Source organism: Microcaecilia unicolor, chromosome 1 (genome assembly GCF_901765095.1).
Source record: "Microcaecilia unicolor chromosome 1, aMicUni1.1, whole genome shotgun sequence".
In the NCBI taxonomy this organism is placed as follows: Eukaryota; Metazoa; Chordata; class Amphibia; order Gymnophiona; family Siphonopidae; genus Microcaecilia; species Microcaecilia unicolor.
In genome coordinates, this window is record NC_044031.1 from 456,369,250 (window position 1) to 456,391,963 (window position 22,714).

Consider the following 22,714-nt stretch of genomic DNA (forward strand, 5'->3'; position numbering starts at 1 on the left):
GGGGGGCACCAGAGACCCTAGGACCAGCCCTGTTCTTGCTTACCCTTGTCTTGCTTTGCTGACTTCCACTCCTGTCTAGTAAACGTCCTGCAGCTTTGCTTGATTTGTTTTTAGTGAAGGTGGATGAGTGTTGCGCTGGGGTCACGTGGGGAGAGCGTGGACGGGAGGCGGCTGCGGCGAGTGTAATAGGGAACTTCAAAACATAGCAGAAGGAACCTGAAGCATTCATCTTTCCCCCTACCGCGACCCTGTGGACACCACCCTTTCCTCCGAAATATCTCCCCTGAAGCCGTCGCGTACCTCTGCTGACGGATCTGAAGTTCTGTTCTCGGCTGCGGAGCGTGGCTTCATGATTGAGCATCTGTTGAAGTCTATGTGCATGTGTTTGACATCAGACGCACGCACAGTAACTTCAACAGATGCTCAATCATGAAGCCACGCACCGCAGCCGAGAACAGAACTTCAGATGCGTCCGCAGAGGTACGCAACGGTTTCAGGGGAGGTATTTCAGAGGAAAGGGTGGTGTCCACAGGGTCGCGGTAGAGGGGTGCAGGGGTCATTAACGCGGGGGGGTTCAATGTGAGGGAGGGGGTAGTCTGCAACGCAGTGGGAGGGGCGTGACGGGCCTTGAAGTGGGAGGGAGGGACATGTGTGTGGGTGGGGGTGGGTGTGTGAATGTGCTTCGGGTGGTGTGAGGGGGGTGTGATGTTGGGGGGGGGGGGTTGTTGATGCGCTGAGCGGGGGGGGGGGGGGGGGGGGTTGTTGCGCCACTCCCTGCCACTTGCTCCAAAGTGGCAAGGAGCTGCGCAGTGACAGCTGATTCCCAGGCAGGTGGAGGAGTAGGGAAACACGCTCGATTACCCGCCCTCGACGTCATCACGTTTTGACGTGAGGGCGGGGCAGAGAGACATGGGCTTCACCACCACGAACCCTTCAGGAAGTGACGTCAGAGGGCTTCAGAACGTTGAGGGTTCGTTTTATTATAGGAGATTATACCTGGGACAATGAAGGGCTAAGTGACTTGCCCAAAGTCACAAAGAACTGAAGAGGGAATTGAACCTGGTCCCTCAGGTCCGCTGCAGCGGGGAAAAGGAATTACGTTCAAAAAGGCTCACAGTCTCTGACAAAAGCTTCCAGATTAGTGGCCAGGCATGAGTGTAGAAAATCAACACTGTTGATGAGGTTGAGATTAAAATCATCACACTAACTGAATTAGGAGATAGAAAAAGGAGCTAAGGGGAAACAAATTTAGAATTACAATAGACAAAAGATCAGTCTTGAAATTAACATATGACCCACCATGTGTCAACCTACATAAGTGCAATTTCATAGAAAGGAAGTTACCATGGTTTTCAGATTCAGAGATTTCTTTTCCCTAAAAGGTTTGATGCCTTGGCGAAATATAATCCTGGGGCCGATTCTATTCAATATATTTGTGAGTGACATTGCCGAAGGGTTAGAAGGTAAAGTTTGCCTTTTTGCGGATGATACTAAGATTTGTAACAGAGTGGACATCCAGGAGGGAGTGGAAAACATGAAAAAGGATCTGCAGAAGCTAGAAGAATGGTCTAAGGTTTGGCAATTAAAATTCAATGCAAAGTGATGCACTTAGGGAGTAGAAATCCACAGGAGACGTATGTGTTAGGCGGTGAGAGTCTGATATGTACAGACGGGGAGTGGGATCTTGGGGTGATAGTATATGAGGATCTGAAGGTGACGAAACAGTGTGACAAGGCTGTGGCTGTAGCTAGAAGGTTGCTAGGCTGTACAGAGAGATGTGTGACCAGCAGAAAAAAGGAGGAGTTGATGCCCCTGTATAAGTCGTTGGTGAGGCCCCACCTGGAGTATTGTGTTCAGTTTTGGAGGCCGTATCTTGCTAAGGATGTAAAAATAATTGAAGCGGTGCAAAGAAAAGCTACAAAAATGGTATGGAATTTGCGTTACAAGACGTATGAGGAGAGAATTGTTGACCTGAACATGTATACCCTGGAGGAAAGGAGAAATAGTAACATAGTAGATGATGGCAGAAAAAGACCTGCACGGTCCATCCAGTCTGCCCAATAAGATAAACTCATATGTACTACTTTTTGTGTATACCCTACCTTGATTTGTACCTGTCCTCTTCAGGGCACAGACCGTATAAGTCTGCCCAGCACTATCCCCCCACCTCCCAACCACACCTCCCACCTCCAGCTCTGGTACAGACCGTATAAGTCTACCCAGCACTATCCCCGCCTCCCACCACCAGCTCTGGTACAGACCGTATAAGTCTGCCCAGCATTATCCCCGCCTCCCAACCACCAGCCCTGGCACAGACTGTATAAGTCTGCCCAACCACCAGCCCTGGCACAGACCGTATAAGTCTGCCAAGCACTATCCCCGCCTCCCAACCACCAGCCCTGCCTCCCATCACTGGCTCTGCCACCCAATCTCAGCTAAGCTCCTGAGGATCCATTCCTTCTGCACAGGATTCCTTTATGTTTATCCCACGCATGTTTGAATTCAGTTACCGTTTTCATTTCCACCACCTTCCGCGGGAGGGCATTCCAAGCATCCACCACTCTCTCTGTGAAGAAATACTTCCTGACATTTTTCTTGAGTCTGCCCCCCTTCAATCTCATTTCATGTCCTCTAGTTCTACCGCCTTCCCCTCTCCGGAAAAGGTTCGTTTGCGGATTAATACCTTTCAAATATTTGAACGTCTGTATCATATCACCCCTTTCTCCTTTCCTCCAGGGTATACATGTTCAGGTCAACAAGTCTCTCCTCATACGTCTTGGAACGCAAATCCCATACCATTCTAGTAGCTTTTCTTTGCACCGCTTCCATTTTTTTTTTTTTTTTTTAACATCTTTCGCAAGATACGGCCTCCAAAACTGAACACAATACTCCAGGTGGGGCCTCACCAACGTCTTATACAGGGGTATTAAGACCTCTTCTGCTTGTCACACCTCTCTCTATTAGCCTAGCAATCTTCTAGCTACGGCCACCGCTTTGTCACACAGTTTTGTCGCCTTCAGGTCCTCATACTATCACCCCAAGATCCCTCTCTCCCCGTCCGTACCTAATCAGACTCTCTCCGCCTAACACATACGTCTCCCTTGGATTTCTACTCCCTAAATGCATCACTTTGCATTTCTTCGCATTGAATTTTAATTGCCAAACATTAGACCATTTTTCTAGCTTCCGCAGATCTTTTTTCATGTTGCAAATCTTGGTGTCATCCGCAAAAAGGCAAACTTTACCTTCTAACCCTTCGGCAATGTCACTCACAAATATATTGAATAGAATCGGCCCCAGCACCGATCCCTGAGGCACTCCACTACTCACCTTTCCCTCCTCCGAGCAAACTCCATTTACCACCACCCTCTGGCATCTGCCCGTCAACCAGTTCCTAATCCAGTTCACCACTTCGGGTCCTATCTTTAGCCTGTCTAGTTTATTCAAGAGCCTCCTGTGGGGAACCATGTCAAAAGCTTTGCTGAAATCTAAGTAGATTACGTCAATAGCACGTCCTTGATTTAATTCTCCGGTCACCCAGTCAAAGAATTCAATGAGATTCGTTTGGCATGATTTCCCTTTGGTGAAACCATGTCGTCTTGGATCTTGCAACTTATTTGCTTCTAGGACATTCACTATCCTTTCCTTCAGCATCACTTCCATTACTTTTCCAATAATCGAAGTGAGGCTTACCGGCCTGTAGTTTCCGGCTTCTTCCCTATCACCACTTTTGTGAAGAGGGACCACCTCCGCTGTTCTCCAATCCCACGGAACCTGTCCCATCTCCAAGGATTTATTAAACAAATCTTTTAAGAGGACCCGCCAGAACCTCTCTGAGCTCCCTCCCGTCCGGTCCCACTGTTTTGTCCACCTTTAGATTTTTAAGTTGTTCATACACACTCTCTTCCGTGAACGGTGCTATATCCACTCCATTCTCACATGTATTTTTGCCAGTCCATCGCGGTCCTGTCCCTGGATTTTCTTCTGTGAAAACAGAACAAAAGTATCTATTTAGCAAATTTGCTTTTTCTTCATCATTGTCTACATAACGGTTCGCAGCATCTTTCAGTCTCACAAGTCCCTTTTTAGTCTTCCTCCTTTCACTACTATACCTTAAGAAATTTTTGTCACCCCTCCTTACATTTCTAGCCATTTGTTCTTCCACAAGCGCTTTCCACTTCTCGTTCATCCTCCCATCCCATCAGCTCCTTCCTCAGGTATTCCCCCATTTTACTAAAGTCAGCATGCTTGAAATCCAGGACTTTGATTTTTGAGTGGCCGCCCTCCACTTTAGCCGTCATATCAAACCAAACCGTTTGATGGTCACTGCTGCCCAGGTGGGCACCCACTTGGACATTTGACACACTATCCCCATTTGTGAGCACCAGATCCAGTGTGGCTCCCTCCCTTGTGGGTTCCGTCACCATTTGTCTGAGCAGAGCACTTTGAAAAGCATCCACGATCTCTCTACTTCTTTCCGATTCCGCAGACGAAACTTTCCAATCTACATCCGGCAGATTGAAGTCTCCCAGCAACAGCACCTCTCTCCTTTCCCAACTTAAGGATATCTGTGACCAGATCTTTATCTAGATCATCCAATTGTGTCGGAGGTCTGTAGACAAACACCCACGTGTGATATGATACAGACGTTCAAATATTTGAAAGGTATTAATCTGCAAACGAACCTTTTCCGTAGATGGGAAGGTGGTAGAACTAGAGGACATGAAATGAGATTGAAGGGGGTCAGACTCAAGAAAAATGACAGGAAGTATGTTTTCACGGAGAGAGTGGTGGATACTTGGAATGCCCTCCCGCGGGAGGTGGTGGAGATGAAAACAGTAACAGAATTCAAAAATGCGTGGGATAACCATAAAGGAATCCTGTTCAGAAGGAATGGATCCTCAGAAGCTTAGCCGAGATTGGGTGGCAGAGCCGTTGGTGGGAGGCGGGGCTAGTGGTGGGCAGACTTCTACGGTCTGTGCCCTGAAAATGGCAGATACAAATCAAGCTATAAATGATATCCATACAAGCCTGATGTATACGTATGATTTTAAGTGGAGGAAAAACCTCAAATGTTAAAGGAACACTCTGTCGTTGATTACATCAACATAAGGGAGGTCCTTTAAATATCACGGGCAAAAACCTCCTTGTTCAAAGGTATGGCTGTTCTGTGAGGTTGTGTTTTGAGAAGAAATATGCTGATGTGAAAATAATTGTTTTTCTCTTGCAGATCTTTTCAGTCAGACACCACGGACCCTGAGGCAGAATTCGAAACTTGGGCCGAAGTTGGGCCATGGGAGGTGTCCAATTGACTGTAAAGTTTAAAAGATAAGTGCATTGATAACCGATTAGTGAAATGTACACGGTTTCATAAGTATTTGAGCAGAACAGCCATACTTTTGAACAAGGAGGTTTTTGCCAGAGATGATTGAAAGGACCTCCCTTATGTTGATGTAATCAACGACGGAGTGTTTCTTTAACATTTGAGGTTTTTCCTCCACTTAAAATCATATGTATACATCAGGCTTGTATGGATATCATTTATAGCTAGTTTTATCTCCATACCCAGATATCCTAAATAGCTCTTTTTTGTCTGTTTAGATACAAATCAAGGTCAGGTATACACATAAAGTAGCACATACGAGTTTATCTTGTTGGGCAGACTGGATGGACTGTACAGGTCTTTCTCTGCCGTCATCTACTATGTTACTATATGTTACTATGTTTTTGTTCGCCAGATAAGTGGCTCGCAGGTAGTGCCATGTTGGCAAGCCTAATGCCATATACGGATGGCCTCCTGACACAGAGGGCGTGATCCGGTGCCCCCCTGCTTGTTGGTGTAATACATGGCAACCTGATTAACTGTTTGAATGAGGACAATTTGGTGAGACAGCCAATCTTTGAAAGCATTTAGAGCATTCTAGAGTGCCCAAAGCTCCAGGAGGTTGTCACGTCTGTGGCCGTGACCACCCTCAGACTTACCTTGTTCCTGGGGGTCAGCTTCCTAGCTGGCTCCTGTTTCTTCTGTCTGTCCTTTCTGAGCTAGCTCTGGCTCTCTGTGCTGGCTGCATCCAGCAGCATGACACTAATTGCCTCACTATACTGCATCTGTGGGTGTTGCCTGGGTTAGCTCTTTCTCTCTGTGTGTGCTGGCTGCTTCCAGCATGACTCTAATTGCTCCACTACACTACACCTGGGTGTGGGAAGCCTCTCTGTGTCTCACTGTGCTTTCTGTCTGCTCTGTGGTTTGTGCCTGAACAGCCTCCGTAGTTACTTAGAGATTACTGCAGCTGCGCCTCTGGTGTTGAAGGGCTTTAAGCAGCACTTAGAGACTACAGCCTTTGCATCGTATAAGGTCCCTGGTATGCTAGAGTGCTCTGTGCACTGCTATCTTGTACAGTTCTGTGTGATTGCCTAGTGTTTGACTAGTTAGCTTGGGCACAGCCTTGCTTGGTAGCCTGTGTACAGCTTACTAGTTCTTCTGTGTTTGCTCTGTGTGAGTTCCTAGTGTTTGCCTAGTTAGCCTGGGAACTGCTCTGCTTGTTAGCTTGTGTACAGCTTCTAGGTCTCCTGAGTTTAGCCTCTGGTTTTCCCCGGTGGGGTTTCCTTGGTTTCTGGAGCTTCAGCCCTAGTCTTGTCCTTTGCCAGTTCTCCTTGTTACTGGAGCTCCAGCCCTAGTCTTGCTATTGGTTCTGACCCTTGCCTGTACCTATCTACTGCTCTGCCAGCCGCCTGCCCAGAGACTCCTGCTTTGAACCTGACCACGCCTGTCTCTGCCTATTGCCTATACTCAGTTATTCTCTGCCAGCCACCTGTCTCTGCCTATTGCCTGTACTCAGATCTTCTCTGCCAGCCACCTGTCTCGGACTTTTGCCAGAACCCGGACATTCCCTGCCTGCCTGTCTCACATTAGCCTAGGTACCTGGGAGCACTGCTGGATCCTGACTACAGTTGTTCCTGTTGCTGGTTCCAGTTCTGGTTTTCCTGTAAGCCCTACCGGCTGCTCGAACCTGAGGGCTCAACCCTCGGGGAAAGGCAGCTAAGTGTAGGTGAAGCCTCCTCCAGTGTGTTCCGGTCCGGTGCGTTCCAGTCCCGAGTGTGTTCCAGTGCAGGACTCCAGTCCGGGGTTCCAGTCCAGCCTTGTCTCTTCTCTGCTCCGAAGGTGATCTTGCCTGCCACTGCCGCTCCTCGGCCGTGGTCCAAGGACTCACGTACCCAGGGTTCCCGGGGAAGAAGCCTGACAGAATGCCAAGGTCCTCGAGAACGCGACAGAGGTTTATCTGAAAGTTCGTTTCCGGGTGGACCAAACACCTTGAGAATGGGGAGCCGACCTACATGAGCTTCCCAGCCCAGGAGGGAGGCATGGAGGGGCATAATCGAACGAAAACGCCTATCTCAATGGACGTTTATCTCCGATAACGGGTACGTGAAGGGGCGGGACAAACCGTATTTTCGAAACAAAAATGGACGTTCATATTTTTTCCCGAAAATAAGGGTTGTGCGGGGCAAATGCCTTGGATGTGTTCGTTTTTGAGCTGGGCGCTTTTGTTTTTCAGCGATAGTGGAAACCGAAAGCGCCCAGCTCAAAAACGAATACATCCAAGGCATTTGTTTGTGGGAGGGGCCAGGAGTCGTAGTGCACTGGTCCCCCTCACATGCCAGGACACCAACCGGGCACCTTAGGGGGCACTTTTACAAATCAAAGAAAAACCGTAAACGAGCTCCCAATGGCATAGCAGCTTTCCCTTGTGTACTGAGCCCCCCCCAAATCTCCCCCAAAACCCACTGCCCACAAGTCTACACCATTACCATAGCCCTATGGGGTGAAGGGGGGGGCACCTACATGTGGGTACAGTGGGTTTTGGGGGGGGGTTTGGAGGGCTCAGTATTACGCACCACAAGTGTAACAGGTAGGGGGGGGGGGATGGGTCTGGGTCCACCTGCCTGAAGTCCACTGCACCCACTAACAACTGTTCCAGTGACCGGCATACTGCTGTGATGGAGCTGGGTATCACATTGAGGCTCGCATACAGGCTGGAAAAAAAAGTTTTTAAACTTCTTTTTTTTTGGTGGGAGGGGGATAGTGACCACTGGGGGAGTCAGGGGAGGTGATCCCCGATTCCCTGTAGTAGTCATCTGGTCATTTAGGGCAATTTTTTGGGACTTACTCGTGAAAAAAAAGGGTCCAGCAAAACTGCCCTAAATTCTCGTTAAAAACGCTTTTCTTTTTTCGATTATCGGCCGAGGACGCCCATCTCTCCTCTGCCGATAACCACGCCCCAGTCCCGCCTTCACCACGCCTCCGACACACCCCTGTCAACTTCGTCCACATCCGCCACGGAGTGCAGTTGAAAATGTCTAAAATCGGCATTCGATTATACCGATTTATTCGTTTTTGTGAGATAAACGTCTATCTCCCAATTTGGGTCGAAATATAGGCGTTTTTCTCTTTCGATTATAAGCAGGATAGTGTCATTAGCACATTTTGCAACTGAGGAATATGGAATGGAAGTCCCATAATCAAACTGGATTGAATGGTCCACAAGTGAAGTGAGCGAACAAGCTCCACGAACACTTGAATGACATCTTCCAGACTACCCATGGTTTGATACCATTGAGAAGCCAGGGTCCACTGGGATGATCTCAGGTGAAAATATGTCATGGGTATGACATAGTAACATAGTAGATGATGGCAGAAAAAGACCTGCAGGGTCCATCTAGTCTGCCCAACAAGATAAACTCATATGTGCTACTTTTTGTGTATATCTGACCTTGATTTGTATCTGCCATTTTCAGGGCACAGACCGTACAAGTCTGCCCAGCACTAGCCCCGCCTCCCACCACTGGCTCTGCCACTCAATCTCCGCTAAGCGTCTGAGGATCCATTCCTTCTGAACACGATTCCTTTATGCTTATCCCACGCATTTTTGAATTCCGTTACTGTTTTCATCTCCACCACCTCTCGCGGGAGGGCATTCCAAGTATCCACCACTCTCTCCGTGAAAACATACTTCCTGACATTTTTCTTGAGTCTGCCCTCCTTCAATCTCATTTCATGTCCTCTAGTTCTACCATCTTCCCATCTACGGAAAAGGTTCGTTTGCAGATTAATACCTTTCAAATATTTGAACGTCTGTATCATATCACCCCTGTTTCTCCTTTCCTCCAGGGTATACATGTTCAGGTCCGCAAGTCTCTCCTAATACGTCTTGTAGCGCAAATCCCATACCATTCTTGTAGCTTTTCTTTGCACAGCTTCAATTCTTTTTACATCCTTAGCAAGATACGGCCTCCAAAAGTGAACACAATACTCCAGGTGGGGCCTCACCAATGACTTATACAGGGGCATTAAAACCTCTTTTCTTATGCTGGTCACACCTCTCTCTATACAGCCTAGCAACCTTCTAGCTATGGCCACAGCCTTGTCACACTGTTTAGTCGCCTTCAGATCCTCAGATACTATCACCCCAAGATCCATCTCCCCGTCCATACATGCACTATGGACGCCATGTGGCCCAACCACATCAACATCTGCCGAGCCATGACTCTTTGAGCAGAGACCGTCCCTCTATGTTAAATTGTACAGCGCTGCGTAACTCCAGTAGCGCTTAAGAAATGTTAAGTAGTAAGTAGTGAGAGGCTCGAACCTTGGAAGTCAGTGCAACTAAAATGTCTATCTCAACCCTGGAAGGTAAGCATGAACCCTCTGAGTACTGAGCAGGGCTCCTATGAATTCCAATTGTTTGGCAGGATAAAGGTGGGACTTGGGGAGTTTAAAATGAACCCTAGTAGCTCAAACACCCGAATAGTCCTCTGTATGGACTCCTGAGCACCCTCCTCCGATGTGTTCTTCATCAGCCAAACATCAAGATAAGGGAACACATGGACTCCCAGTCTGCGTAGTGATGCTGCATCTACCACTAGACATTTTGTGAAGAACCTGGGAGCTAATGCGTGGCCAAAGGGCAACACGCGGTACTGAAATATCAGAATGCGGGTATATGCATCCTTCAAGACCAGAAAGCATAGCCAATCGTTTTCCTGAATCATGGGGAGAAGGGTGCCCAGGGAAACCATTCTGAACTTTCCTTTGACCAGGAATTTGTTCAGGGCCCTTAGGTCTAGGATGGGACGCACCCCCCACCTGTTTTCTTCTGCACAAGGAAGTACCTGGAATAGAATTCCCGCCCTTCTTCCCCTGGTGAACGGGCTCGACCTAGGAGCCTTCAGAAGGGCTGAGTTCCTATGCAAGTACCTGTTTGTGCTGAGGAGCTACGGAATGAGCTCTTGGTGGGCAATTTGGAGGTTTCTGATACCAATTGAGGGCGTATCAGAGACAGACTATGTGGAGAACCCACCGATCAGAGGCCACCTTTCGTGAAAAAAAACTTCAGCCTCCCTCCGACTGGCGATTTGTCCGGGACGGATACTGGTATTGCGGCTATGCTCAGCGGGAGCCAATCAAAAGCTCGTCCCCTGTTTTGACTGGAGAGCAGAAGGAGCCTTGGGCACATGCTAATGAGAACAAACATGCTGAGGCTGAGCCTGAACAGGCTGGTGAGAAGAGGTGGTGTACCTACGCCTCATAGGGACTCCTCCTCAAGTTGCCAAAAGACCTCCTAGCTGAGGAGGCTGATTCAGAAAGCACCCGGTGGGAGAGAAGAAGAGATGGTATCAGTGTGCTTTTTGATCTGGTCAGTGACCTCCTCAACCTTTTCTCCAAAAAAGGTTATCTCCCCGGTGTGGGACATCCACTAACCTCTGCTATGAGAAGGTCTGTGCATTGCTATACTTTGGGCAGAGATCCTGGACAAAGTGTAAGTGCCCCTGGCCAAGACGTTTTGACATGCCTTTTGTTGCTTGGCCAACTGATGAAGTGACTCAGCTTGCTCTGGTGAGAGAGTCTCAGCTAAGTCTAGCATCTTGCATACAGAGTCTCGCAAGTAAATGCTCGTGAAGAGCTGGTAAGACTGGATATGACACACAAGCATAGAGGCCTGGAACAACTTCCTCCCAAAAGAATCCAATGTCCTAGCTTCTCTGCCTGGGGGCGCAGAGGCATAGTCTCTAGAACTCCTGTTCTTTTGAGGGTGAATTCCACCACCATGGAATTGTGAGGAAACTGAGGCTTATCAAACCCAGATGTGTTGTGGATCTAACACATGGTATCGATCTTCGGCCGCACTGGGACCAACAGAGGAAACTCCCAATTCCGAACAAGAACTTCCTGGAGTACCTCGTGGAGAGGGACAGTCACAGCCTCCCTAGGAGGAAACTCATAGTCCAGAACCTCGATCATTTATTTATTTATAGCAAGCTCTTTCCCACTCGATAGCAGGTTCAGTGCGGCTTACAAGGTATGGTACAGAGATAATACAAAGTATGGTACAAAGTATCACAGAGATAACCCAGTTATAGAGAGTAGGACAACAGGACGATATGATACGTGGGGGAGAGGATTGGAATTTGGGCGGTGCTAGTGATGTGGATGTGGATTAGTTTTAAGAATTAAGTTGGGTTGTTAGGGTAGGCTTGTTTGAAGAGGTGCATTTTCAGCAGCTTCCGGAAGGGTAGATGTTCATTGGTTGTTCGGATGTGTGGAGGTATTGCGTTCCAGAGTTTGCTGCCTATAACGGAGAAGTTGGATGCGTAGTAGGTTTTGTATTTGAGGCCTTTGCAATTGGGGAGATGAAGGTTGAGATATGTTCGAGAAGATTTGGACCCGTTCCTGGCTGGTAGGTCAATCAATTCGGTCATGTAGCTTGGAGATTCACCATGGAGGATTTTGTGGATCATTGTGTGGGCTTTGAAGTTTATGCGTCCCTTGATAGGGAGCCAGTGGAGTTTTTCACGTAGTGGTGTTGCACTTTCAAATCGTGATTTGCCAAAAATGAGTCTGGCTGCTGTGTTTTGGGCGGTTTGGAGTTTTTTAATGATTTGGGCTTGGCAACCGATGAAGATGCTGTTGCAGTAGTCGGCATGGGTGAGTACTGTGGATTGTACTAGATTTCGAAAAGTTTTCTGCGGGAGGAATGGTTTTACTCTTTTCAGTACCCACATCATGTTGAACATCTTCTTCGTCGTGGCTTTTCCAAAGTTAGGTGGTTGTCTAATGTTATTCCTAGGAATTTTAGATTGTCAGATATTGGGATTGTAACGTCAGGGGTGGTCAGGGTGGTTGGAAGCTGAGTGGCGTGTTGTGATGAAAGGATTAGGCATTGAGTTTTCTCTTTGTTCAGTTTCATCTTGAAGGCGTTGGCCCAGGATGTTAGGATGTTCATGGCAGTGATTATTTTCTCCAAGATTTCTGTAAGGTTGGATTGGAAAGGGATGAATATTGTGACGTCATCGGCGTAGATGAAGGGGTTGAGGCCAGATTTAGCCAGAGGAATCATCATGAGGTTGAAGAGGATCAGGGATAGAGGTGAGCTTTGGGGGACTCCACATTTTGATGACCACATAGGCAATATTGATGATGTTGATTTGACCTGATATGATCTGGTGGTGATAAAACTTTTTATTCATTTAATATTTCCGCCGATCCCTAGTTTGTCCAGTAATTTTGTGAGAATATTGTGGTCTACCATGTCAAATGCACTGGATAAGTCGAACTGCAGAAGAAGTATTTTGTTGCCAATTGATATTTCCTGTTTGAATCTGGTTATCATGGTGAGCAGTACTGTTTCTGTGCTGTGTGCAGGTTGGAAACCAGATTGTGATTCATGTAATATGGAGAACTTTTGAGTGAATTCGTTAAGTTGGGAGGTCATTCTATTTTCCATCAGTTTGATTAGAAGAGGGATGGAGGCCACCGGTCAATAATTAGTGATGTCGTTCGCTGGTTTCTTGGGGTTTTTCGGTATTGGTGTAAGTAGAATACTACAGTGTTCGGAGGGGAAGGAGCCTTGTTGAAGTAGGAAATTTAAGTGGGTGGTGAGTTCTGTGATGAATCGTTCTGGGGCATTTTTCATAAGATAATTGGGGCATGGGTCCAGGTGGCAGTGAGACTTGGAGAGTTTGGATAGTGCTGAGGAGATTTCCTTAGTGTTGAGGGGGGTGAAATTTGTCCAGTAGCGATCTGCTGGGATCTCTTCAGAGTCGGGGTCCAGTTCATCAAGGAAGTGTCAATATTGGAATCATCATGGGGAATTGTGTTGCACAGATTGGTGATTTTGTCATTGAAGTATTTGGCCAGCTGGTCGGCAGATGGACAGTTTGAGGGTGAAGTTGTTACTGGGTTTGTGTCAAGTAGATTCTTTATGATTTTGTATTGTATGTCTGTTTATGTCTTAGCCCTGGGCTCGTCCTCCACTTCCAAAGAAAATGGAATGGCAACAGCCATTTCCTTAACAAAAGACGGGAATAAAAGGCTCTCCGGAGACTCTCTCCTTTCAAGTGGAGGGGAGGGTTCAGAAGGAATTCCATAGGACTCACATGCAGCGTCGGTGTCAGAGGCCACCCCCAAGGCAGAGGGACAAGTGGAACCACAACGGGAGATAAGGTAGGCGCAAGCATCCCAGATGCCGAGGCTCACCGTTACAAAAGGCCATCCATCAACCTCAGGGAGCAAGGCCCAGATGCTATTATCGAGGGCCGACACCTTCTCGATGCCCTAGAGCTCCCGGCATCATGAGTCAAGGGCGAGCGATGATGATGTTTCTTGGCCTTAGCCCGAAGCTTATTATCAAGGCTCTTCGGTGCAGACGAGGATGACATCAAATCCACAGGTCGCCTCAGGGGATGGGTCTGACAGTGGACTGTCTCAGGGGCTCAGTGAAGCAGGAGGCCTTGAGGCAGGTAGAAACCCACTCAATGCATCACTGCTCCCAGTGTTTAAGGGTCTCGCAGCAGCCATGCTTACCAATGTTCCCAGTGCAATGCTCGACGTCAAGGAACAAGACTTGACTCCAAAAATCTTCTCGCACTGAGCCTCTTTGGAAACCTGGGTCCTCTTCTTCATACAACGACAGAGTACACAGTTAGCCAGACTACAGTCAGGCCCCATACACTGAAGACACCAAGAATGGGTGTCTTTCCCAGAGATTGTCTGATTGCACCAGGTACAGCACTTAAAGCCACTGGAAACCTTCGTGGACATGAACGGAAAAACTTCCACAGCTAAATCAAACAAAGCGATGGTGCCTGAAAAAGGAGCAAGACACCAGAAAAATAAAGGGGAAGAACCTGGCTGAAGTCAAGGCCTAAAAACGGCTGTGTGACGATGGAAAAAATAAGGAAACAAAACCAGGGAAAATGAAACTAAGAAAATAAAGAAACAAAACAATAGGGGCTTGCACAAATGGGGAAAAAAACAGCCAGAAGGTACAAAAAGCAGATTTTTGGACTGAGCGACGTGAAGAGAGAGTTAAAAAAAAAAAACACTTTCCTCACCGCAGTAGAAAAAGAACTAATGTACCCGTGTTCTTGCGGTGGGTGGGAAGGCACTCACACATGCTCGGTGGAGCGTGTCTCACGCTCCACAAAGCTCTACTTATACTTGTTATAAGTCCTAGACTGGGCGACGCAGTCAGCGTCACCTACTTGTGAGAATAAATAGGCCTGCTTGTCCTCTGAGAATATCACATTTTTAGTTTTATTCTTTCTTCCTTCCCTAATACCAACTAACACTTTTAAAGTGATTTAGCGGCTGCACAGCACATTGAAAAGATTTCAGTATATAATCCAAGATGACCGATGATCCACTTCCTGAGTGGTGACTCAAAGTAGAACCTAGCATCGTGTAGCTATAATATGGATTGTTCTTGTGGATCACTTTGTACTTGTCCACATTAAATTTCATCTGCCATTTCACAAAGGAATCTGATTTTGGGGTACCTGTGGGGCACTCACTATTTCAAAAAGGGATGGTGGGGGATACTAGTGGAGCTGATTTCAGAATGGGATTGGTACAGTGCACAATCTTCATTTTTAAAGGGATCAGGTAACAAGGGTACAATTATTTAAATTTTAATGTTTATTTATTTAGATTTTGCTCACACCTTTTTCAGTAGTAGCTCAAGGTGAGTTACATTCAGGTACACTGGATATTTTTCTGTCCCAGGAGGGTTCACAATCTAAGTTTGTACCTGAGGCAATGGAGGGTTAAGTGACTTGCCTAAGATCACAAGGAGCAGCAGCGGGATTTGAACCGGCCACCTCTGGATTGCAAGACTGGTGCTCTAACCACTAGGCCACTCCTCCACTCCTTACCTTGCTCCCTGGAACACTGGCTCACTTTTTCTCACAGGAGAAAAGTTAAACACCTCTTGAGATTTGTTAACTTTCAGTGAATAAATTCAAGTTTGTGAAGTTTATCACAAGCTATGTTATTTATTCTTATAAGAAGCTGCTTTGCACGCGTTTGCTTGCTTCACTGCTCAGTATTTAACCTGCACTGTGGTAAAATAAATCCTGCACTAAGCTCTTATTGGCAAACAGTACATATTATTGTCATAGCACAGCTTAGTAAAACGGGATTAAATTGATATCTGGTGAAATAACACCCAAATTCACAAGGAGTATCCATCTGTATTTAATAGACTCTAAGCTCTAAGGTGAAGGGACTATCTCCTATGTGTCTCCATACAACACTGCATAAATCTAGTGGGTGCTATATAAACTGATAACCCAAATCAATAAACCAATAAGAAAATACATCAATGACAATTATGATACCTGTCCAAGGGGAACCAGTCTCCATCAGATAATGGATAATGATCCTGTGTATGATAGATGGACTCTCTATAATCCTCATCCTTTGATGCTGAATTGGAGGGTCCTCTGCTGAAAATAAATTCAGATTAAAGGTGGTCAGTTTACTCTCTCAGACAGCTTCAGTTTTATTGTTTGATCTTGTTTTTACAATGAAAAGCAATAAATCTAGCTGACAAATGACTGTTTTTGCTAGCAGGCAATATAAGGAATGAAAAGGAAACAAAAGCCAGTTTCAATCACAGATGAGTAGCCATGTCTTTTGAAATGTCATCTCATGTGGAACTACAATAAAAACTCAGAATACGAGAATAAAAACTGGTCATTTGCTTTACGCAGAAAAGACTCCAATCACTATATATTCTTTACTTTTTAATGATAAACCATTAGTCCATACACAGCCCTTAAGAAACACACTTCTATCAATATGAACACAACTCTACTTACGATGGAAAAAGCTTGAAATTGTTCCCATTTTTAAAGGCTTTATGAATATTGTGGAAATAAAATGGAAAGTTTTCGCCTGTACTTCTCTATTGTTCAGCCATCCTTTGCATAATAATTTGCCTCATGTTATTAAAGTTTAGGGAAAGGGAAATGGGACTTGATATTCCGCCTTTCTGAGGTTTTTGCAACTACATTCAAAGCAGTTTACATATATTCAGGTACTTATTTTGTACCAGGGGCAATGGAGGGTTAAGTGACTTGCCCAGAGTCACAAGGAGCTGCAGTGAGAATCCAACTCAGTTCCCCAGGATCAAAGTCCACTGCACTAACCACTAGGCTACTCCTCTCTTACACTTATCTTCTATTTTTAGGAATTTCTGGATGTCATCAGTTAACAGAAATAAGATCTTGTTTCCTCTATAACATTGATTTACCTGTGGTCACCAGCCATCTAGAGTTGAAAGTACAATAGTGAGGTAAGGAATGAGAGCTCCCAGAAAATGTAAAGGATCACATACGCAAACCTGTAGCTATGGGCAAGACAATCAGGAATTCTGCAAAAGCACTACTGATGAGTAGCACAGAGCAGAATTGGAAAATGTAAATAAAAAGCATTGGAGAACTGGATAACAGAGGAACAGTAATGCAGAGTTTGGAAAATAAACAAAGGACAACACTGCCCTGCAATGGAAGAAGGAAGTTAAGTCCATATATGTTCAAAAATAAGTTAAGCCCCATCTGTAACCTAGTAAGTATATAACAATGCTGGATCAGGCGACCCTCAGGGGGAGGAATGCTGGCTTCGGCCTAATCCCTGGTAAGCCTTTCCTCAGCTGAGAGGTGCCCAGCTCTACCACCAGCTTCCTTTCAGGTGCTGTAGAGGACTTGCAGCTCATCTGCATATCCTTACAGCCTTCTCCGGGGTGACACCCAAGTCCACTCCGATCCACTCAGGGCCTCCGCTCTAGGTGCCCAGCACTCCCACCAGGTGCTGTGGAGGACTTGCAGCCCTTCTGCATTTCCTCACAGCTGTATCCGTGGTGACTGCAGGTCCACCCAGATCTTCCCAGGGCCCTCGCTCCAAGTGCAGAGAGTTTCCAGGTGCTTTTTGGCTAGGATCAGGCAACCCTCAGGGGGAGGAATGCTGACTTCGGCCTAACCCCTGGTAAGCCTTTCCTCAGCTGAGAGGTGCCCAGCTCTACCACCGGCTGCCTTTCAGGTGCTGTGGAGGACTTGCAGCTCATCTGCATATCCTTACAGCCTTCTCCGGGGTGACACCCAGGTTCACTCCGATCCACTCAGGGCCTCCGCTCTAGGTGGCGGGACATTTTTCTCTTTACATCTAATCTTCTTCCCAGTTGCTACCTCAGTTGTTTATGGCCCCTATTCACATTCTCTTCCTAGCCCTGTCCCTTCCTAATCTTTTCCCTCACCCCCTACCTCTCTCCGCTACAGGAACTCACTGTCCATCCATCGACTTCATCACCTCACCTTCTCTCCTACCCTCTTCCTCCCTCTTGGCTTTTAATCTCCGTCTCTTTCTTCCCTCCATTTTGCCTTCCCCATTCCACCTAAATACCTCTCGCATTTGATGCCTTCGTGGACACACCTCTCCTACTCTCCTCCGCTCTCTTTTACTCCTTCTCTTACTCTCAGCCGGTGACATCAATCCCAATCCTGGCCCTCCTCACCAACTATTATCCCAACTCTACAGATCTCACCGCGACCTCTCTAACCTCATCTCTATTTCTCTATTCCCCTCCTCTTCTCTGCCCTTCTCTTGCGCCCTATGGAATGCCAGCTCTATCTGTAACAAACTCCCCTATATCCAGGACCTCTTTATCTCGCGTCACCTCCATCTGCTCGCCATAACAGAAACCTGGCTCTGCCCTGATGACTCTGCTTCAGTCACAGCCCTCTGCCATGGCGGTTATCTTTTTTTCACAAACTCCTCGCCCTGCTGGTCGTGGGGGCGGTGTTGGACTACTTCTCTCTCTCTCCTCCAGATTTCAACCCCTTCTTCCACCTCAATCTCACTGTTTTTCCTCCTTTGAAGTTCACTCTCTCTCTATCCGCCTTTTCTCTCCTCTGCCTCTTCGAATAGCAGTCATTTATCGTCCCCCTGATAAGTCCCTTTCATCCTTTCTCAGTGACTTTGATGCCTGGCTTGCCTTCTTCCATGATCCTTCCTCCCACTCTCTCATCCTTGGTGACTTTAATATTCCTGCTAATGATCCTTCCAACTCTTATATTTCCAAGTTACTCGCTTTAACATCCTCCTTTAATCTCCAACTATGCTCCAACTCCCCCACTCATCAAAATGGTCACTGTCTTGATCTCATCTTCTCCTCCAACTGTTCACCCTCTAGTTTCCTTGCCTCTGATCACCATCTTTTAACTTTCACACTTAAATCTCCTCCCTCCCAGTCCCGTCCTCTCTTATCTAATTTATCTAGGAATCTTCACGATATTGACCCTTCATCTCTATCCTCCCATGTTTCAAACCTCCTCTCTACTGTGGCACCATCCACGTCTGTCGAGGCTGTTTCTTCTTAAAACAATACTCTATCCTCTGCCTTAGACACACTTGCACCTTTGATGACCCGCCCTATAAGGCGTACAAAACCCCAACCTTGGCTGACTTCTAATATCCGCTGCCTATGTTCCTGTACCCGCTCCGCCGAACGCCTCTGGCGGAAATCTCGGGCCCTTGCTGATTTCTTACACTTTAAGTTCATGCAGACCCCCTTCCAATCTGCTCTTTTACGCGCCAAACAGGATTATTATATCCAACTGACCAACTCTCTTGGCTCTAACCCTCGACTTCTCTTCACCACATTGAACTCTCTCCTCAAGGTGCCCCCTCCCCCAACCCCCCCTTCATTATCTCCTCAGACCCTTGCTGAATTCTTTCACGACAAGGTTCAAAAGATAAACCTTGAATTCTCTACCTCACCATCTCTCCCCTCCACTAGTCCGTTCCCCTCCCTCTCCTTCCCCTCATTCCTTTTCCTCCTTTCCTGAAGTTACTATAGAAGAAACTACACTTCTCCTTTCTTCCTCAAAATGTACCACCTGTTCCTCTGATCCCATTCCCACCACCTTCTTAATGCCATCTCACCTGCTCTTATTCCTTTTATCTGTCACATTCTCAACCTCTCACTTTCCACTGCAACTGTCCCTACTGCCTTTAAACATGCCATGGTCACACCTCTCCTTAAGAAGCCTTCACTCAACCTTACTTGTCCCTCTAATTACCGACCCATCTCCCTCCTCCCTTTTCTCTCCAAATTACTTGAGCGTGCTTGTCCACCACCGCTGCCTTGATTTTCTCTCCTCACATGCTATTCTTGACCCACTACAATCTGGTTTTCGCCATCTCCACTCAACCGAAACTGCGCTTACTAAAAGTCTCCAATGACCTATTACTGGCTAAATCTAGAGGTCAATATTCCATCCTCATTCTTCTTGATCTTTCCGCTGCTTTTCACACTGTCGATCACAGCATACTTCTCGATACCCTGTCCTCAACTGGATTCCAGGGCTCTGTCCTTTCCTGGTTCTCTTCCTACCTCTCCCTCCGCACCTTTAGTGTTCACTCTGGTGGATCCTCTTCTACTTCTATCCCTCTGCCTGTCGGCGTACCTCAGGGTTCTGTTCTTGGTCCCCTCCTCCTTTCTATCTACACTTCTTCCCTTGGTTCATTAATCTCATCCCATGGCTTTTCCTACCATCTCTATGCTGATGACTCCCAAATCTACCTTTCTACCCCTGATATCTCACCTTGCATCCAAACCAAAGTTTCAGCATGCTTGTCTGACATTGCTGTCTGGATGTCTCAACGTCACCTGAAATTAAACCGAGCTTCTCATTTTTCCCGCCAAACCCACCTCCCCACTCCCCCCCGTTTTCTATTTCTGTTGATGGCTCTCTCATTCTCCCTGTCTCCTCAGCTCGAAACCTTGGGGTCATCTTTGACTCTTCTCTCTCCTTCTCTGCTCATATCCAGCAGATCACCAAGACCTGTCGTTTCTTTCTTTACAACATCCATAAAATCCGCCCCTTTCTTTCCGAGCACTCTACCAAAACCCTCATCCACACCCTTGTCACCTCTCGTTTAGACTACTGCAATCTGCTTCTTGCTGGCCTCCCACTTAGTCACCTCTCCCCTCTCCAATCGGTTCAAAATTCTGCTGCCCGTCTCATCTTCCGCCAGGGTCCCTATACTCATACTACCCCTATCCTCAAGTTGCTTCACTGGCTCCCTATCTGTTTTCGCATCCTATTCAAACTTCTTCTACTAACCTATAAATGTACTCACTCTGCTGCTCCCCAGTATCTCCACACTCGTCCTTCCCTACACCCCTTCCCGTGCACTCAGTTCCATGAATAAATCCTTCTTATCTGTTCCCTTCTCCACTACTGCCAACTCCAGACTTCGCGCCTTCTGTCTCGCTGCACCCTATGCCTGGAATAAACTTACTGAGCCCCTACGTCTTGCCCCATCCTTGGCCACCTTTAAATCTAGACTGAAAGCCCACCTCTTTAACATTGCTTTTGACTCGTAACCACTTGTAACCAGTCGCCTCCACCTACCCTTCTCTCCTCCTTCCTGTACACATTGATTTGATTACTTTATTTTTTGTCTATTAGATTGTAAGCTCTTTGAGCAGGGACTGTCTTTCTTCTATGTTTGTGCAGCGCTGCATATGCCTTGTAGCGCTATAGAAATGCTAAATAGTAGTAGTAGTAGTAATAATAACAATGTATATTGAACTTCTGCGTAGCCCCATCAGGATCTCCAATATTTTTCCATTTTCTCATAAATCAGCCACACTGGACTTACTTATTTCTGCCACTGCAGGGCAGAATAGCAAGATGATAGGATTTTGTTATTGCTGCAATTCAGTTGGTTCAAGGCTGAAACAGTTACACAGAATTTGCTTTGCAAAGGTAAAGCGAATGCTACATACCTGTAGAAGGTATTCTCCGAGGACAGCAGGCTGATTGTTCTCACTGATGGGTGACGTCCACGGCAGCCCCCTCCAACCAGAAACTTCACAAGCAAAGGCCTTTGCTAGTCCTCGCGCACCGCGCATGCGCGGCCATCTTCCCGCCCGAACCGGCTCGCGTTCGTCAGTCCCATATGTAGCAAGACAAAGACAAGGGAAGACACAACTCCAAAGGGGAGGCGGGCGAGTTTGTGAGAACAATCAGCCTGCTGTCCTCGGAGAATACCTTCTACAGCTATGTAGCATTCGCTTTCTCCGAGGACAAGCAGGCTGCTTGTTCTCACTGATGGGGTATCCCTAGCCCCCAGGCTCACTCAAAACAACAAACATGGTCAATTGGGCCTCGCAACGGCGAGGATATAACTGAGATTGACCTAACAATTTATCCAACTAACTGAGAGTGTAGCCTGGAACAGAATAAACATGGGCCTAGTGGGGTGGAGTTGGATCCTAAACCCCGAACAGATTCTGAAGCACTGACTGCCCGAACCGACTGTCGCGTCGGGTATCCTGCTGCAGGCAGTAATGAGATGTGAATGTGTGGACAGATGACCACGTCGCAGCTTTGCAGATCTCTTCAATAGTGGCTGACTTCAAGTGGGCCACTGACGCTGCCATGGCTCTAACATTGTGAGCCGTGACATGACCCTCAAGAGCCAGCCCAGCCTGGGCGTAAGTGAAGGAAATGCAATCTGCTAGCCAATTGGATATGGTGCGTTTCCCCACAGCCACTCCCCTCCTGTTGGGATCAAAAGAAACAAACATTTGGGCGGACTGTCTGTTGGGCAGTGTCCGCTCCAGATAGAAAGCCAATGCTCTTTTGCAGTCCAATGTGTGTAGCTGACGTTCAGTAGGGCAGAAGTGAAGACGGGGAAAGAATGTTGGCAAGACAATTGACTGGTTCAGATGGAACTACGACACGACCTTTGGCAAGAACGTAGGGTGAGTGCGGAGGACTACTCTATTATGATGAAATTTGGTATAAAGGAGCATGAGCTACTAGGGCTTGAAGCTCACTGACTCTATGAGCTGAAGTTACTGCCACCAAGAAAATGACCTTCCAGGTCAAGTACTTCAGATGGCATGAATTCAGTGGCTCAAAAGGAGGTTTCATCAGCTGGGTGAGAACGACATTGAGATCCCATGACACTGTAGGAGGCTTGACGGGGGGCTTTGACAAAAGCAAGCCTCTCATGAAGCAAACAACTAAAGGCTGTCCTGAGATTGGCATACCTTCCACACGGTAATGATGTGCACTGATTGCGCTAAGGTGAACCCTTACAGAGCTGGTCTTGAGATCAGACTCAGACAAATGCAGAAGGTATTCAAGCAGGGTCAGTGTAGGACAGGAGCGAGGATCTAAGGCCTTGCTGTCACACCAGACGGCAAACCTCCCACATAAAAAGAAGTAACTCCTCTTAGTGGAATCTTTTCTGGAAGCAAGCAAGACGCGGGAGACAGACCCAAAGAGGCAAAGTCTACGCTCTCCACATCCAGGCCTTGAGAGCCAGAGACTGGAGGTTGGGATGCAGAAGCGCCCCTTC

At 47.0% G+C, this 22,714-nt stretch overlaps 1 protein-coding gene across 1 annotated transcript in view; it reads right to left on the minus strand.

Moving 5' to 3' along the window:
• Positions 1–22,714, minus strand: part of LPIN2 (lipin 2) — a 324,810-nt gene that overhangs the window by 219,707 nt on the left and 82,389 nt on the right. The window contains 1 exon segment of the mRNA XM_030213059.1: positions 15,676–15,780. Within this exon segment, the coding sequence (XP_030068919.1) occupies positions 15,676–15,780 (105 nt within the window).